At 45.4% G+C, this 13,829-nt stretch overlaps 1 protein-coding gene across 1 annotated transcript in view; it reads left to right on the forward strand.

Annotated features, from left to right (window-relative positions):
- LOC124122601 (mucin-5AC-like) overlaps positions 1-12,551 on the forward strand; it is a 39,773-nt gene extending 27,222 nt beyond the window's left edge. Inside the window, exon 7 of the mRNA XM_048398190.1 lies at positions 7,132-12,551. Within this exon, the coding sequence (XP_048254147.1) occupies positions 7,132-11,166 (4,035 nt within the window). The 3' untranslated portion in view covers positions 11,167-12,551. The remainder of the gene's footprint in view (positions 1-7,131) is intronic.
- The last annotated feature ends 1,278 nt before the right edge of the window (positions 12,552-13,829 follow it).

A 13,829-nucleotide genomic window follows, 5' to 3' on the forward strand; every position in this document is an offset into this window, starting at 1 on the left:
TCAAACTGATGACTGGAGGCCACCATGTTAGATAGGTGTCATATTGATGACTGCAGGCTGCCATGTTATATAGGTGTCATATTGACGACTGCAGGCCACCATGTTATATAGGTGTGATACTGATGACTGCAGGCCACCATGTTATATAGGTGTCATATTGATGACTGCAGGCTGCCATGTTATATAGGTGTCATATTGACGACTGCAGGCCACCATGTAATATAGGTGTCAAACTGATGACTGCAGGCCACCATGTTATATAGGTGTCATACTGATGACTGTAGGCCACCATGTTATATAGGTGCCATATTGACGACTACAGGTCACCATGTTATACAGGTGCCATATTGACGACTGCAGGTCACCATGTTATATAGGTGTCATATTGACGACTGCAGGTCACCATGTTATATAGGTGTCATATTGACGACTGCAGGTCACCATGTTATATAGGTGCCATATTGACAACTACAGGTCACCATGTTATGTAGGTGCCATATTGACGACTGCAGGCCACCATGTTATACAGGTGCCATATTGACGACTGCAGGCCACCATGTTATATAGGTGCCATACTGATGACTGCAGGCCACCATGTTATATAGGTGTCATACTGACGACTGCAGGTCACCATGTTATATAGGTGTCATTCTGATGACTGCAGGTCACCATGTTATATAGGTGTCATACTGATGACTGCAGGCCACCGTGTTATAAAGGTGTCTACTAATAACTGCAGGTCACCATTTTATATAGGTGTGATACTGATGACTGCAGGTCACCGTGTTATATAGGTGTGATACTGATGACTGCAGGCCACCATGTTATATAGGTGTCATACTGATGACTGCAGGTCACCGTGTTATATAGGTGTCATACTGATGACTGCAGGCCACCATGTTATATAGGTGTGATACTGATGACTGCAGGTCACCATGTTATATAAGTGTCATACTGATGACTGCAGGCCACCATGTTTTATAGGTGTCATACTGATGACTGCAGGCCACCAGGTTATATAGGTGTGATACTGATGACTGTAGGCCGCCATGTTATATAGGTGCCATATTGATGACTGCAGGCCACCATGTTATATAGGTGTCATACTGATGACTGCAGGCAACCATGTTATATAGGTGTGATACTGATGACTGCAGGTCACCGTATTATATAGGTGTCATACTGATGACTGCAGGTCACCGTGTTATATAGGTGTCATACTGATGACTGCAGGCCACCATGTTATATAGGTGTCATACTGATGACTGCAGGTCACCATGTTATATAGGTGTCATACTGATGACTGCAGGACACTATGTTATATAGGTGTCATACTGATGACTGCAGGCCACCATGTTATATAGGTGTGATACTGATGACTGCAGGCCACCATGTTATATAGGTGCCATATTGATGACTGCAGGCCACCATGTTATATAGGTGTCATACTGATGACTGCAGGCAACCATGTTATATAGGTGTCATACTGATGACTGCAGGTCACCGTGTTATATAGGTGTCATACTGATGACTGCAGGTCACCGTGTTATATAGGTGTCATACTGATGACTGCAGGCCACCATGTTATATAGGTGTGATACTGATGACTGCAGGTCACCATGTTATATAGGTGTCATACTGATGACTGCAGGCCACCATGTTATATAGGTGTCATACTGATGACTGCAGGCCACCATATTATATAGGTGTCATACTGATGACTGCAGGCCGCCATGTTATATAGGTGCCATATTGATGACTGCAGGCCACCATGTTATATAGGTGTCATACTGATGACTGCAGGTAACCATGTTATATAGGTGTGATACTGATGACTGCAGGTCACCGTGTTATATAGGTGTCATAGTGATTACTGCAGGTCACCGTGTTATATAGGTGTCATACTGATGACTGCAGGCCACCATGTTATATAGGTGTCATACTGACGACTGCAGGTCACCATGTTATATAGGTGTCATACTGACGACTGCAGGTCACAATGTTATATAGGTGTCATATTGACGACTGCAGGCCACCATGTTATATAGGTGTCATTCTGATGACTGCAGGTCAGCATGTTATATAGGTGTCATACTGATGACTGCATGCCACCGTGTTATAAAGGTGTCTACTAATGACTGCAGGTCACCATTTTATATAGGTGTCATATTGACGACTGCAGGCCACCATGTTATATAGGTGTCATACTGATGACTGCAGGTCAGCATGTTATATAGGTGTCATATTGATGACTACAGGCCACCATGTTATATAGGTGTCATACTGATGACTGCAGGTCACCATTTTATATAGGTGTCATATTGACGACTGCAGGCCACCATGTTATATAGGTGTCATTCTGATGACTGCAGGCCACCATGTTATATAGGTGTGATACTGATGACTGCAGGTCACCATGTTATATAGGTGTCATACTGATGACTGCAGGCCACCATGTTATATAGGTTTCATACTGATGACTGCAGGTCAGCATGTTATATAGGTGTCATACTGATGACTGCAGGTCAGCATGTTATATAGGTGTCATATTGATGACTACAGGCCACCATGTTATATAGGTGTCATACTGATGACTGCAGGTCACCATTTTATATAGGTGTCATATTGACGACTGCAGGCCACCATGTTATATAGGTGTCATTCTGATGACTGCAGGCCACCATGTTATATAGGTGTGATACTGATGACTGCAGGTCACCGTGTTATATAGGTGTCATACTGATGACTGCAGGCCACCATGTTATATAGGTTTCATACTGATGACTGCAGGTCACCATGTTATATAGGTGTGATACTGATGACTGCAGGTCACCATGTTATATAGGTGTCATACTGATGACTGCAGGCCACCATGTTATATAGGTGTCATACTGATGACTGCAGGCCACCAGGTGATATAGATGTGATACTGATGACTGCAGGCCGCCATGTTATATAGGTGCCATATTGATGACTGCAGGCCACCATGTTATATAGGTGTCATACTGATGACTGCAGGCAACCATGTTATATAGGTGTGATACTGATGACTGCAGGTCACCGTATTATATAGGTGTCATACTGATGACTGCAGGTCACCGTGTTATATAGGTGTCATACTGATGACTGCAGGCCACCATGTTATATAGGTGTGATACTGAAGACTGCAGGTCACCATGTTATATAGGTGTCATACTGATGACTGCAGGCCACCATGTTATATAGGTGTCATACTGATGACTGCAGGCCACCATGTTATATAGGTGTCATACTGATGACTGCAGGCCGCCATGTTATATAGGTGCCATATTGATGACTGCAGGCCACCATGTTATATAGGTGTGATACTGATGACTGCAGGCCGTCATGTTATATAGGTGCCATATTGATAACTGCAGGCCACCATGTTAAAAATGTGTCATACTGATGACTGCAGGCCACCATGTTATATAGGTGTGATACTGATGACTGCAGGTCACCGTGTTATATAGGTGTCATACTGATGACTGCAGGTCACCGTGTTATATAGGTGTCATATTGATGACTGCAGGTCACCATGTGATACAGGTGTCATACTAATGACTGCAGGCCACCATGTTATATATATATGTCATATTGATGACTGCCTTTCACCATGTTATATAGGTGTTATACTGATGACTGCAGGCCACCATGTTATATAGGTGTCATACTGATGACTGCAGGCAACCATGTTATATAGGTGTCATACTGATAACTGCAGGCCACCATGTTATATAGGTGTGATACTGATGACTGCAGGCCGCCATGTTATATAGGTGCCATATTGATGACTGCAGGCCACCATGTTATATAGGTGTCATACTGATGACTGCAGGCAACCATGTTATATAGGTGTGATACTGATGACTGCAGGTCACCGTGTTATATAGGTGTCATACTGATGACTGCAGGTCACCGTGTTATATAGGTGTCATACTGATGACTGCAGGCCACCATGTTATATAGATGTCATACTGATGACTGCAGGCCACCATGTTATATAGGTGTGATACTGATGACTGCAGGCCGTCATGTTATATAGGTGCCATATTGATAACTGCAGGCCACCATGTTATATAGGTGTCATACTGATGACTGCAGGCCACCATGTTATATAGGTGTGATACTGATGACTGCAGGTCACCGTGTTATATAGGTGTCATACTGATGACTGCAGGTCACCGTGTTATATAGGTGTCATATTGATGACTGCAGGTCACCATGTGATACAGGTGTCATACTAATGACTGCAGGCCACCATGTTATATATATATGTCATATTGATGACTGCCTTTCACCATGTTATATAGGTGTTATACTGATGACTGCAGGCCACCATGTTATATAGGTGTCATACTGATGACTGCAAGCCACCATGTTATATAGGTGTCAAACTGATGACTGCAGGCTGCCATGTTATATTGGTGTCATACTGATGACTGCAGGCCACCATGTTATATAGGTGTCATATTGACGACTGCAGGTCACCATGTTATATAGGTGTGATACCGATGACTGCAGGTCACCATGTTTTATAGGTGTCACACTGATGACTGCAGGTCACCATGTTATATAGGTGTCATACTGATGACTACAGGTCACCATGTTATATAGGTGTCATACTGATGACTACAGGTCACCATGTTATATAGGTGTCATACTGATGACTACAGTCCACCATGTTATATAGGTGTCAAACTGATGACTGCAGGCCACCATGTTATATAGGTGTCATATTGATGACTGCAGGCTGCCATGTTATATAGGTGTCATATTGACGACTGCAGGCCACCATGTAATATAGGTGTCAAACTGATGACTGCAGGCCACCATGTTATATAGGTGTCATACTGATGACTGCAGGCCACCATGTTATATAGGTGCCATATTGACGACTACAGGTCACCATGTAATACAGGTGCCATATTGACGACTGCAGGTCACCATGTTATATAGGTGTCATATTGACGACTGCAGGTCACCATGTTATATAGGTGTCATATTGACGACTGCAGGTCACCATGTTATATAGGTGCCATATTGACGACTACAGGTCACCATGTTATGTAGGTGCCATATTGACGACTGCAGGCCACCATGTTATACAGGTGCCATATTGACGACTGCAGGCCACCATGTTATATAGGTGTCATACTGATGACTGCAGGCCACCATGTTATATAGGTGCCATATTGACGACTGCAGGCCACCATGTTATAAAGGTGTCATATTGACGACTGCAGGCCACCATGTTATATAGGTGTGATACTGATGACTGCAGGCCACCATGTTATAAAGGTGTCATACTGATGACTGCAGGCCACCATGTTATACAGGTGTCATACTGATGACTGCAGGCCACCATGTTATATAGGTGTAATATTGATGACTGCAGACCACCATGTTATATAGGTGTCATACTGATGACTGCAGGCCAGCATGTTATATAGGTGCCATACTGATGACTGCAGGCCACCATGTTATATAGGTGCCATATTGACGACTGCAGGTCACCATGTTATATAGGTGTCATACTGATGACTGCAGGCAACCATGTTATATAGGTGTCATACTGATGACTGCAGGCCGCCATGTTATATAGGTGTCATACTGATGACTGCAGGCCACCATGTTATATAGGTGTCATACTGATGACTGCAGGCCACCATGTTATATAGGTGTCATACTGATGACTGCAGGCCACCATGTTATATAGGTGTGATACTGATGACTGCAGGCCACCATGTTATATAGGTGTGATACTGATGACTGCAGGTCACTATGTTATATAGGTGTCATACTGATGACTGCAGGCCACCATGTTATATAGGTGTCATACTGATGACTGCAGGCCACCATGTTATATAGGTGTCATACTGATGACTGCAGGCTGCCATGTTATATAGGTGTCATACTGATGACTGCAGGCCACCATGTTATATAGGTGTCATACTGATGACTGCAGGCTGCCATGTTATAAAGGTGTCATACTGATGACTGCGGGCTGCCATGTTATGTAGGTGTCATATTGATGACCTCAGGCCACCATGTTATGTAGGTGTCATACTGATGACTGCAGGCTGCCATGTTATGTAGGTGTCATATTGATGACTGCAGGCTACCATGTTATATAGGTGTCATACTGATGACTGCAGGTCATCATGTGATATAGGTGTCATACTGATGACTGCAGGTCACCATGTTATATAGGTGTCATACTGATGACTGCAGGACACCATGTTATATAGGTGTGATACTGATGACTGCAGGTCATCATGTGATATAGGTGTCATACTGATGACTGCAGGCCACCATGTTATACAGTTGTCAAACTGATGACTGCAGGTCATCGTGTGATATAGGTGTCATACTGATGACTGCAGGTCACCATGTTATATATATATGTCATATTGATGACTGCCTTTCACCATGTTATATAGGTGTCATACTGATGACTGCAGGCCACCATGTAATATAGGTGTCATACTGATGACTGCAGGCCACCATGTAATATAGGTGTCATACTGATGACTGCAGGTCACCATGTTATACAGGTGTCATACTGATGAGTGCAGGTCACCAGGTTATATAGGTGTGATACTGATGACTGAAGGTCACCATGTTATATAGGTGTCATACTGATGACTGCAGGCCACCATGTTATATAGGTGTCATACTGATGACTGCAGGCCACCATGTTATATAGGTGTCATACTGATGACTGCAGGCCACCATGTTATATAGGTGTCATAATGAAGACTGCAGGCAGTCGGGTTATATAAGCTTCATATTGATGCTTGAAACACCATTCATCCGTTCAGTATCATCTTCGGCCTTCCAGGGCATTATATCTCCCTTCTATGAAGATGAATACCTGACCCAGCTTGGCCCTGAGACTGAGTTTGGAATACCATGACTCTAAACTTCATCGTCCAATCAAATGACTCTCAGATACTGATAGGAGAGATAGAGATTTTTACGTCACTTCCAAAACAAAGCTCTGGTGGGTATCGGTATTAATCATTATAGAATGGCGATAAGATACATTGGCTGATAATGATGCTATTAGTGCTGTCAGTCACTAATTCACTCACTCATTCTGTGTTTCAGCCTCCGGAGGTGCCTCCCGTGCTGCCTCCCGTGCTGCCTCCTGTGCTGCCTCCCGTGCTGCCACCAGTGCAGACAACACCAGTGCAACCACCAGTGCAACCACCAATGCAACCACCAGTGCAACCCTCCGTGCAACCCTCCGTGTTGACCCCACCAACCCCCCCAGCCCCAGAACAGGCCACCTCGACTCCAACCAAAAAATCCAAGTCAAAATCCAAATCCAAAAGCAAGAACACCACCACCCCAGAAACAGGAAAACCGGAATCCAAAAAGTCGTCCAGTAAAAAAAAGAAACAAGCATCAGCCCAACCCCTACCCCCAGCGCCACCGCCACCGCCACCGCCACCACCCCCAGTTAACACGGAACCCGAACCAAAGGTTGTGAATATGCCAGAGACTATTGAATTCAGTGTTAGCCAGATTTCCGATGTGCTGGACCAGGTTGAAAGCTTTGGTGCTCCTGTGGAACCAGTGAAGAAGAAGAGTAGGAAGGGCAAGGCTGATGCTGATGGTGGTGAGCCTGCTAATAAGAAACGGAAAAGGAACTCGGCAAAGGAGAAGGAGAAAGTGCCAGTCCCCCAGCCTCAGAGTAACAAGGCTTTGTCAGTCTTTGACTTTGATGAAGACAGTCCTCCTGAGGTGTCTCCTACTAGACGAAGTCTTGGTCCTCTCCATAACCAGAACTCCCTCCCTGTGTCTGTGCCTCCCCCCTCACGTCCTGCCCCACCCCAAGCTCCACCCCAAGCCCCAACCCCAGCTCAAGCCCCGAACCCTCCCACCCCCAAGGCCCCTGTGGAGTTACCTCCCTTGACAAAGGAGGCTAATACTGCTGCTGAGAACTTTGACTTGTTGGACACTGTTTTGTCTCAAGCTCTGCCTCTACAGACAGAGCCCAGCACGTCTCAGCCAACAGAGAGTGTCAAGTCTCCATTCACGCACTCTGAAAGTAACAAAAACATGGACATAGGTGATGCTCAAGAACCTTGTGTTCAGTCATTTAATGGGTCTGTTTCATCAACCCCCTCAAATCCGATGACCGATACTACAAGTAATGTGTCCCAGACCAGCTCCAGCTCCAGACTGTCTCACACAGACAACCAAATCTTCTCCAAACCTTCGCCTATCACAGCTTCAAGCTCTGATGACTCCACACAGAAGACAAGCAGTGTCTCCTCTAACCTTCCTCCGAAGTCAGACTTGATGGAGAACGCTGTGTCCAGTTCAATACTGTCTCCTGCATCAGCTGGTAGTGCCCAGGGTCAGATGTCCGACATGGTCGTAGCTGCAATCTCATCCAGCGGAGTTGATGCTCTTGCCGAGTTGACAGCTACACCCTCGGCATCTCCTTCCCCAGGCGCCCTAATCATGGAGACCTCTCCAACATACCAACCACAGATAGATCAACAGCTCACGCCACAACAGCCTACTCCACAGCCGCCGCCGCCGCCACCACAGCCAACTCCATGGCAGTCCCCTCCACCCCTACAGCAATCTCCATCTCAGTCTCTGCAGGTGCCCCGACCTCCCTCCCATCCGCCACAGATGGCGGCTCCTCCTCCTCTTCAACAGCAACAGCCGAATCCAAGCCCAAGGCCAAGTTCACAACAGCCAGCACAAATCCATCCACACAACCAGCCTTCCAATCAAAGCATGCCGAACCAGCCGAGTCAGAGAAGCAAATCAGCAAACTTACCGCCTCAGCAACAAATGAACTATCCCTCATCACAGAAATCCAGCACGATGCAGCAGTCACCATCTTCAACAAGTATGGTGTCGCCACCTGCACCACCTCGGTCTAGAGGAGGTCAGGAGAGTCAGTCGCCTTTTGCAAATAAAGGTCACGGTCAAGGTCAAGTCTCTTCCTTCCAGCGATCTCCTTGTCACGAAGTCCCTGGTTCAGCAGACCCACTGTTTAACTCGCCACCACAAGTGTCTTCCATGCCCAAACTCACCCATCCTCCTTCCAGTCAAACAAGCAAGCCTATGAACACCACCGACAACTCTGCTAGCCAGAGGTCGCGGAATAGTATATACTCTGCGGACAATTTTGTACAGCCAAGCCGAAATAGTGGCAGTGCCGAAACAAGGTCTCAAACATCCTCCACAAATGTGCCCAGCAGTGGTAATGGGTTTGGACGCTTACCGACAGACTCAACAAATGAGAGTTTTAACTTTACAAGCATTGGGCTCAACTTGACGTCCAGCACTACAAGCAACAGCTTGCCTGAAGCTCTGACAAACTCCTCAAACTCAGCAACTCCGTTTTCGTTCAGTTTGACGCCCGTGACCACCACCACCACCACCACCACTACAGCCAGCAGCAGTTCAGGGCCTCTCCCATCCCACAATCATCATCAGTTCTCATTTTACCCTCTCCATCCACCAGTCTCACAACAGACTCCATTGCCACCTGGTGGCACAGCTAGTGGCTCCCAAGGGGGACAACCCAACATGTTGGCATTAGGGGTGGACCTGCGGCTGGATGGTTCTGGGCCCCCAGTCCGTCACCCACCCAATAGTAACATTCAAGGGCAAGGCTCCTTCAACTTTCACCTAATGGACATGAATTCTCGGCCTTCAAATATCCCTCCAGAACCACCAAGGATTAGCATGCCAGAGAAAAATGCTCATTTTAGTGGTAGTGCCAATGGACAGAAAAGACAGGCCAATGTGCCTCCCAGTAGAACAATCCAGGGTTCTCAATCGCTGGATCATAATATCCCGACGTCACAGCGATCTCCGCATGTAAATAACAGTGGTTCCTATTACCCTCCCAACTTTCAGACTTGTACAGCATCACTTCACACGCCTCCTCTTCATCATCATCCTGCTCAAAGTGGAGAGTCCTCCAGGCTTGTTCATCCTCGGGGTCCCTACGAAGCCAACTTCCCCAGTGCTTCTCAGTCGATGGGCTCCATGGCTTTTGTTGCCAACCGTTATGACCCGGTACAAGGGCCCTTCAACAGACAGTGTAACCCTCCTCAGTCCTTCGAACATTCATCCAATCCCAACTCTGATTCCAGGAAATCGGCCAATCAGAGTGGATCGAAGGGGAGCAAGCAGCCTCCACAACAAACCCCTCCTTTGTCCCATCCTCAAAGTCAACCTCAAAGTGTCATCTCCGCGGCTCCTCAAAGCCACACCCCATCCAACTCCCACAATTCATCTTGTTCGTCTCAGCCTCCTCCCCAATCAGCCCACCCAATGTCTCAGTCAGTGGCGCAAGTGCGGCCCCAGAAATCACGAAAACAAAGCAAGAAGGCCTCCAAACAACAGCAGCAGCAGCAACCTCAGAACTATAACAGTGAGATGGACACAAACCTCGCTCACTCGATATTCGACAGCAATCAGGGTCTAGCAACATATTTTCAAATTCCCAACCTGCCCCCCTCCCCTTCAAGGAACATGTCAAACGAGGGGCCCTCGTTCCTCTCGGGCAATCTTTTCGGTGCAGGCGGGCGACCAATATCAAATTCGGGACCAGGGATGCATAAAAATGCGGAACTTGGTCCACCGTTTAACACCCTGTTTCCTCCAAGCAGAGCGCAGAATGGTTTGGGTTTGAACTTTCAACACACCTTCGGGATGAACCCAGGAAATCCATCCAACGGCCCTCAGCTGGGGTCTCATTCAGGGGGCGTGTCCCTCACCCCCCACATGCCCAACTTCAGTCTAGGCAACCTGAACTTCTTGTCCGATGTCAACTCAGGTGGGCAAAATGACTCTTTGAACATCTCCCCGATTAAGTTCCCTCATGGTAATACCATCCTCCCACAGGCGGGGATGGATCACAACTCTCTCCAACATGCCCACCAGGGGTCGTCACTGTACCACCAGCGGGGCCAGCCTCCGCAGCCCCACGTCATCCACAACGCCATGAGCATCAACAGCATCCTCGGTCACAACCCTCACGGCTTCGACGTCAGGCCGATGGGCCAACCAATCAACAGCTCCGTCACACCGCCCTTCCATGGGGCAGGCCATCCTGGGTCGTTTTCAATGCCTCCGCTAAATTTCTCAATGCATGAACATTAGTGTCACTGTCCTCCCTAGTGGTTGAGTGTAGGCTGGGAGAACCAGTGGAGCAGACTCTCCTTACAGAGTTATCTCCCTTGGTATACTCTATGGCTTGGATTTGGAATCCAACACCTGTTCTGTTTTAAAAGTTTCAAATAAAAAAATTAACATGAACAGTTATAAGTTCAAAATATTTGTAAAAAAAATTTTTTTTTAATTTAATAAATATTCACCGGTATCAGAAATTTGGGGCATTTTTTTTTCATTTTTTTAAAAAAAAATTTGTACAGGCATAAACAAATGGGTATGGCCTTAAAAATATTTCAATCCTAAAATTCACAAATTTTTAACAGGTGTTTTCTGATTCGAAATCGCACTCCACTCAGTTTGTTTGTACTGTAGTGAAAAGTTAATGAAAGATGTTACAAAGTCCTATTGACTCAAGTAATTATCATCCTGCTCCCACTATTGTAGAACAATTTGAAGAATGTTTCCTAATGTAGAATTAGGGAGGACAGTTAACCAACCATTCACTGAGACTCTACACTTCGTGTGTCTGCTTACTTTGTGTTCCTCGTGACGGGAAATGGCTTTTATTTGTATCATGGTTTAACTGCTTTACCTTCGACCTAGTCTCTCTAACCGACGAGATCATACGTTTTTCCTTTGTATGCTCACCACCAAAGGAAATGCACATAACTGTTGCCTTTGTTTTACAGTCCTACGACCAAATTGCCCAGACTTTCGGACAGATTTTAATATTATGATTTAGTTATCCGATTTGGGCATTGCATTTCAAATCTGTACGGTCTGTTCAAGATTGGTGCGTTTCTTTTGCTTGTGAGGATTGGTGTCTCCAGTAGTTTGTTGTCCCTGAGAAGAAAGTTTTATTTTGCAAATGTTAGCTCAAGCAGCATTTACAACCGATTGTTCTATATTTCCTCTGTAAAGGTCACGAGATCAGCCAGTCTGGGATAGGGAACATACTTGCAGCCTTCTGAACGCTGTCTATTTATATTTTGCTCTACAAACACGGCCAAATTGTTCCCAATATTACCCACAGAGGACTCTTCTAGATGTATAACTATCCATAAGAAATTACATAACTCAATTAGGTTGAAACCTGTCTCTCAACTGACAGGGCAGGAAATATATGGTCACATGTCAGATGTTTAAGCCTGAGCTGAGCTACTAATCATATACCTGGTACTGGCTATGCTGTCTATACTAAAAGCACACCGAGAAACTAGCTTAAATCATACTTTCTACATAGCTGCCCATCATAATACAAATGTATGTATGTAATGTATGTATGTATGTAATGTATGGGACCCGTGAAGATTCCGGGGTAGAATAGGTCTTCCGCAACCAATGCTTGCCGTAAAAGGCGACTATGCTTGTCGTAAAAGGTGACGAACGGGATCGGGTGGTCAGGCTGGCTGACTTGGTTGATACATGTCATCGATCCCAATTGCGTGGATCAATGCTCATGATGTTGATCACTGGATTGTCTGGTCCAGACTCAATTATTTTACAGACGGACGTCATATAGCTGGAATATTGCTGAGTGCGGCGTTAAACAACAAACAAACAAACAAACAAAATGTAATGTATGTATGTAATTGTTGACAGAAACTCCTGGCTTGCTCATAAAAGTTTGCTAACTCTGATGCATATTTGTTTCCACAGACTACATCAGGTTTTTTTCGTGATTTGGATTAAGGAATTCGAATCTGACACTAGGGAGGCTTTCTATCTGTACACAGGAACTAGATGCCAGCACTATTTAAGGTTAAGGAATATGGATATTTGAAGCTGCGAGATGTTTAGCTTCAAGTGATGATGATGAGAAAGGCAGTTGATGAAGAAATGTATAAAATGATTTATAAAAAGTTCTATTTTTCCCTATATGTATTTTAGATTTTGGTATCAAGTGGTATCAGTGTACATATGATGATGATGATGATGATGATGATGATGATGAGCGTGCCTTTTGTACAGTGAGATTGTCCAGTCTATTTTGCCAAGGTGAACCAGTATGTGAGGTTTCTAATAGAAATTACAGAGTTCCAGAAAAGTTGCGTATTCGTGTGAAATGTAAAAAAAATCCTGCTACCCGATTGATTTTTAGCTGCTGGCATACAAATACACAGTTATTTCCCAATGTTTTTTTTTTTTACGAATCGTCTTTAATTACTGAATGTAGGCATGTACATCTGAACTCTACAGCAGGGACTAATGCACAAAAGCTCCAAGTCTCACTTGGCCCATTCGTCCAAGGTGCCGCGATTTGCTGTGCAGTGTTGCGTCCCTTTGGCACACCAGAAACCTATGATTGTGGGTTTGAATATCGGTTCGCCCCGATTATGTTTCTAGGTTTGTCAGCACCATACCTGTGCTCGTGGATTTCACCGAAGTGGTAAACGTCTGAGACCTGCATCACTTCAAGCTTTCCTCCCACATTAAGCTGACACGCCGCGATGTAACTGGAATACTGTTAAAAGTGGCGTTAACCCAACTCACTCACTCACTCACTTATTATAACGTCTACAAGTATGTCGCTGTTCCAATGTGACACGTGACACGCTTCGAACAGCCGATGAACGGATGCAAATTAGAAGGCAGCTCAAACAGCATTTAAGGCAATGGGTCTTTTTAAAGACTGTCTACTCGTTGGTTTG

Source organism: Haliotis rufescens, unplaced genomic scaffold (genome assembly GCF_023055435.1).
Source record: "Haliotis rufescens isolate VD_foot unplaced genomic scaffold, xgHalRufe1.0.p SCAF_18, whole genome shotgun sequence".
NCBI lineage: Eukaryota > Metazoa > Mollusca > Gastropoda > Lepetellida > Haliotidae > Haliotis > Haliotis rufescens.